At 52.4% G+C, this 5,654-nt stretch overlaps 1 protein-coding gene across 1 annotated transcript; it reads right to left on the minus strand.

Moving 5' to 3' along the window:
- Positions 1-940: 940 nt before the first annotated feature.
- LOC113456657 (CUB and sushi domain-containing protein 2-like) lies at positions 941-5,633 on the minus strand. The gene is made up of 4 exons (XM_026782386.1): positions 5,123-5,633; positions 3,608-3,746; positions 3,131-3,346; positions 941-2,331 (listed from the first exon to the last, which is right to left on the minus strand). The coding sequence occupies exons 1-3, from the start codon at positions 5,301-5,303 to the stop codon at positions 3,187-3,189; spliced, it is 480 nt and encodes a 159-aa protein (XP_026638187.1). The 5' UTR covers positions 5,304-5,633; the 3' UTR covers positions 941-2,331; positions 3,131-3,186.
- Positions 5,634-5,654: the final 21 nt, after the last annotated feature.

Genomic DNA, 5,654 nt, shown 5'->3' on the forward strand with positions numbered 1-5,654 from the left:
ATTACATTTACAAAAAAGGCTTCCGCTACCATTTACCTACAATAATGAAAAAAATGTACACCTTTTTTCTTTCTTTTTTTGGTACTGTACAAACTTTGTATAATAAAAATATATCTCTGTACAAAAGATTTTTTTTGTTTTTGTTTTGCTTTTTTTTTTTTTCCTCGTGGGATGGAGGTGGTAGGTAGAGGGTACAGATGGTGGGCGGGTGAAGGGCTTAATTTGCCTTGTGCCCTTCCAAGCCTCTGGGGTTGAAGAGAAAGTGCCCAAGGCCAGAGAGGGAGAGACACAGCAGGTGCTCCTTGAGTGTCTCCTGGGACCTTCCCAGGACACACAGGGGAGAGAGTAGGGCAGGGCTGAGAGAGCGCACTGGGTTGGCTGTGAGGAAGAAGTGGGGAGGAGCCCGAGAAACCCCTGTATTCCTTACCAGGGGCAGGAAAGAATGAGCATGAGCCAATTTGTCTAGACTGGTCCTCTCCACCTGGTGCAAGGCTGCTGAGTCCCAGAGTGTGTGTGGGCAGGAGTGGGCCTACCCTTGCAGTCTTCAAAGCATCTGCTGGAAATCGAGACCCCCTTACCGTAGCCCATTATCATCCAGTTCTTTTAACTGCTCCAACCCTGCAGGGGGCGGTGAGAACTGTGTGGCTCCATCCCTCTAGCCCCCCCCCCATTCTATTATTTCGATATGCCCTACGAACATCTGAGGCTGGAATCCCCATGAAAGCAAGGGTGTACACTCATGGAGACCTGCCCGAGGACAGAGAAAGTGACTCTAAATGTCATTATGTTGATTCCTAAACTCACGACCACACTCATATGAGTCCATTAATGCCCTAAACACAGTGACATTGTCTAAATCAATGGTTGGTGCCCCTTTAAATTATTTTCATTGCTACTTCTTAACTGTAATGTTGCCACTGTTGTGAATTGTAATGTAAATATCTGGTAGGCAGGATGGTCTTAGGTGACCCCTGTGACAGGATCATCCTACCCCCAAAGGGGTCTCGACTCACACGTTGAGAACCAGTGGTCTAAATGAATCCGAGCCACCAGCAAGGAGCTGGAGAAAGGGTGACTTTCACTCAGTTCTTTTGACTAAGGAGCTGCCAGATTCCTCTGCTATGGTTGTGGGCTGTTGGAAGCCGAAAGGCGAGCACCAATTCAGGAGGCTGGGGTATTGGGTCCTTGCCCTGGTGCTGCCCAGGCACAGACAGCAGAGCCTTGATTAGACACGAGCATCCTCTTGAGGAGAGTCCCCTGCCTTCCTGTCTTTGGTGCCCATCATAGCCCTGGGTTTTTGGCAGCAGGTGCAGTAGACTTCACGACCAGAGAGCTTTGTATTGGCCTCAGCTGTGCTCGTACGCTGTGGCTCATGCCTCCATGACCTCCGAGTGAGAGTAGCAAGTCCTGCTTTGGTGGTGTTTTAAGAACTAGAAATACCACGTAGAGTCAGGCACAGAGAATAAATCAGTAAGCAGTGGCTGCCACCCTGTGGGAGCCAGGGCTGCCTTGCTCTGGTCCTTTCCAGCGTGTGCTGTTTGGTGCACGGAGTCTTTGCTCTTCTCTTGGTCAGCTGACAGCTGGCTGTGACCCTGGGCTTCCTGGCCAGATTCCTGTTCTATCCCCGAGCCTCGACACTGCTTTACCCTTCTTTTCCAAACATGACCAGGACCCAAATGACTTTTGAATTCACTGGGTTTAGAACTCAATGCCGTTATGGTTGAAGAAAGTTGAATTGATTACCAAACTGTATCTGAAGATTCCCGCCCCCCCCTTTCTTCCAGGTAATCCTTGCTGTCGTTGTGCAAATGGAACCACCCCTGCAGACAGGTGGCTTCTGCATGCTACCTCCTATGAGATGTGTCCCCACACATGGGATAGGGACATGTTGGTTAGAGAGGTAATGGTGTCTCCCTCATTTCTTCTGTGTTTGTGGGGAACAGTGTCCAGGGAACCCCCCCCCCTCTCTCTCTCTCACACACACACACACACACACACACACACACACACACACACACACTTCCCTTTTTAAACCCTCTGTGGTCTCTTCCATAGGACACAGTGAGGGAGAGGCTGTGTGTGCGCTCAGGTGCACACCCATAATTTACTCTGTTATTTGAATCCATGATCTGCCTTCCTCCATCTGCGACCCCTCTTCCTTTACTGCCCCAAGCCAGGGCATAGTGGAGTCCTCTCCAGGGTGGCGAGCACAGATGGTGGCCGGGCGAGCAAGGGCCTGAGTCCCAGCAGTGGCAGACGTAGGCGGAGGGACAGACGAAGATGGGCACTGGGCACTGTGCTCAGGGGAGCTCCTTCCTGCCCCCTGGGGAGCTGGGAACCAACAGACCACAGCAGGTTGGGAGAAGAGAGGAAGGGGTGGGGGCGGGAGGTGGGAAGAGAAGTGGGTGGGACAAAGAAGCAAAGCCAAGCAGGAAGAAAGAAGGAAGGGCATCAGTTGGGTCCATCTTCAACTTTTGGTTTTTAGTCTTCTCAAACTGGGGATGGGGACAGGTACGGAGTGCATGAAGGCCGAGCATTTACTACCCCCGCCCGAGTGCGTGCGTGCGTGCGCGCGTATGTGTGTGTGTGTGCTGTGCTTGAGTGTTTGCATGTGCACGGGCACACACTGTGCGGTGCTCATGCATGAATGTATATGTGTGGAGGCCAGATGTTAACTTTGATATCTTTACACATCAGCAAGTCTGGCAGCCAGCTTGCCCCAGACACCCCCTGTCTCTACCTCCCAGACAATGGGACTATAGGCAGTTGCCACATCCCCCTGGCTTTTATGTGAGTGCTGAGGGTCCGAACCCCCCCCCCCCAATTTGTGTGGTAAGAGCTTTCATCTGAGCTGTCTTCCAGGCCCTTAACCCCTGTGGCTCAACTTTCCAACTGGGGGTTACAGTCTGATCCACTCTTCTTAGGGGTGTGGTCTTATTCAAGTTTGTTCGCTTTCAAGAGCTTAACTTCAATTTTCTCATCAGCAATGAGGGTCCGAACACAAGTGGCCAGCTCTTTGTGCCTGTGGTGTGTGTGTGTGTGGGGTCCATGTATGCAGGACTAAGGCATAAATAGGTCCCTCTGTCCCCTGCCACCAGTCCGTCTCCCACCCTCCAGCCCCCAATCTCACCGGCTGCTGGCGGCGGGACTCTCGGTGGCGGTGGCAATAGCAGCCAGGCCTGGGGGCTATACTGCAGTACACACTGTGCTGACTGTGAACTCTGCCTCGTTGCTCATGATGTCTGTGGGCTGGATGTTGCGGTCATACATGGGGTTCTCAAATGTGGCCCGAACATTTGTGTTCTCGTGGCCAGCATAGCCGTTGAATGGAACTTTCGGTCTTCTCCTGGGAATAAGAGACCGTAACCTTGAATTAAAGAGACACAGGGTCCAGAGCAAGTGAGGAGAGGTTTTCTTTCTCCCTTTTAGAAAGCTACATTCTGAGTCAGGAGGTGCTGGCTGGGACGGGGCGGGCTGGGTGCTCAGCTGCATTCCCCAGCCTCTGCCTTCAGAGTACTAGGGCTGGGTACCAAGTCCCTGGCCTCTGGCTTCAGGGTACAGGGGAGGGGTTTACAGCCGCTCTCCCTGGCCTCTGCAGTCACAGTACCTGTGCTTGTAGAGATAGAGCACGAAGCCCGCGATGATGAGGGCGATGAAAGGCACCAGGATGGCAGCAGCCACTGAGCTGCTGTTGGAAGCAAAATGGCGGCCGATGGACTCGGGATCTGACTCCAACAACCTGAGGTCTGCAAAGTGTCAAAGTGGAAAAGTCAAGTTGTACACTCACCCACTGGGAGGTGATGCTCCCTGCCGGTCACTCTCCCCACCTCAGCAGAGCACCAGGTACTGTCAAGTGCGCCATGCCCAGACCTCGGCTGTCTGCCTCACACTCTCTGCTCCCTGGCGGCCAATGGGAATTTGCCTGTGCTGGTCACTTTGTGTCCTAAGGACTGTGCCTGGGGGCTGACTCCTCACCTCTCCCCAGGGACCCCAGGGCAGACAGCAGGCAGATGAACCTGAAATCCTGTCTGTCAGCATGACCTTCAAAGGATGCAGTTCTTTGGAAGTTTCTACACTTTTCTTGGCCATCAAAGCCTAACCAGACGAAAACTTTCATCAGATGAAGCCCTGGTGTGTGTGTGTGTGTGTGTGTGTGTGTGTGTGTGTGTGTGTGTGTGTGTGTAGGTATCACATTGAGACAATGAGGCTAAATTGCCAGGGCTGGGGTGAGGTATTAAGGCTCACAGTCCACGCCATTGACTCCTCATGAAGGGCCTAATTGAGGGACTGGAGATCAACGAAAGACAGGGAGTTGGCTGTAGAACTTTGTTGGGGTCTTCGCTGTGCTTCACTAAGGTTTCTGGGACCCTGTCAGAGGCTATAAGGGCTGCTGCATGTTGGATCCCTTGAGGGCAAAGCCGAGATGACTGTGGGAGGAGGGGAGAGGATGGGGTGCCGTGAGTAGATCTGAGCTGACTGAAGAGAGAACTTTCTGGAGGTAAGAGCTGCTGGAGAAGGAATTGGGTTGCCTGGTTGGCAGGGACCTGGGGGTGGGAGGTCATGGTGCAGGGGGTGCAGAGGTGGCTTTCGAGGACACACGATAGCCTCCTGTTCTTCCTTTACTGTTTCTGAGAAGCTAGGACCGAATCTCGGGGCCAGGGTCTCTGTATGGAATGAGAATGTTTGTTTGAGTGCTTCCAAGCCTGCAGAGTCCCAGTCTGAGAGGGACAGACAGGAGAAGGTGCCTTAGTGCTTGGGTTTCTTGTTTGTGACATAAGGACCGTCCCAGCCTCCTGGGAAAATCTAAGGAAGAAATGACATTATGGGAAGGACACCCTGATGGCTCATGTAGGGGTGCTTCAGGGACTCCCTAGTCCTCTGGGTAGGGCTGAGGCCTGTGGCACTTGGTGACAGGTTACAGCAGCCCAGCGCTGAGCGTCAGGTGTAGTGTCTATTTTTAGAGAGATATCACAACTTTTCTGAGTCTTAGAGGTATTCAAAATCCAGATGAACCTAAGAAACCCTTTCTTAGGTGGAGAAATTCACCAGTTTCCTTCTCTCCCCAGGGCACAGCTTCTCCCCTGCCCCCCGAGCTCAAACTCCCAGGGCACATGTTAGTTACCAAGTCTCTGAAAGCCAAACTGCCCAAAGCCACGGCCCTTGACGGAACCTTGGTAGACGAAGGTGCCTCCGGAAGACTCTGAGGAGACCTGTGACAGCAGAGACGGAGAGGGAGAGAGGGATGGAGGGATGGGGAGGGGAAGGGAGAGAGAAGGGTTGAGAGGCAGAGAGATGAAAGGCATGCTAGAACAATCTGGAGCTCCTGCCAGCCCAGAGCATAGCTGATATGTTGGCTTCGGCTGGCAGACCAGGGACCCCTACTAGGTGTGAGATAGAAAGAAAAAAAAAAAGGCATTTTTTCCCCCTTCTCTTTCTTTTTCTGGATTTTGAGGCAGGATCTCAAGTAGCCTAGGCAGGTCTCAAACTTCTGTAGAGCCAAGGCTGGCCAGGTACTGGGACTGGAGGCATGAGCCACTGTCCTTGTGCTTCTACTGTTCAGAGCACATCGTGCTTACGTTCTCATTTGTAGAATGTATGTATGCCATGCCGTGAGGTCTCGAGTGACAGACACAGCAACGTCCTCTTTTTTTTTT

The sequence above is a fragment of the Microtus ochrogaster genome, chromosome 10 (genome assembly GCF_000317375.1).
Source record: "Microtus ochrogaster isolate Prairie Vole_2 chromosome 10, MicOch1.0, whole genome shotgun sequence".
Taxonomy (NCBI): domain Eukaryota; kingdom Metazoa; phylum Chordata; class Mammalia; order Rodentia; family Cricetidae; genus Microtus; species Microtus ochrogaster.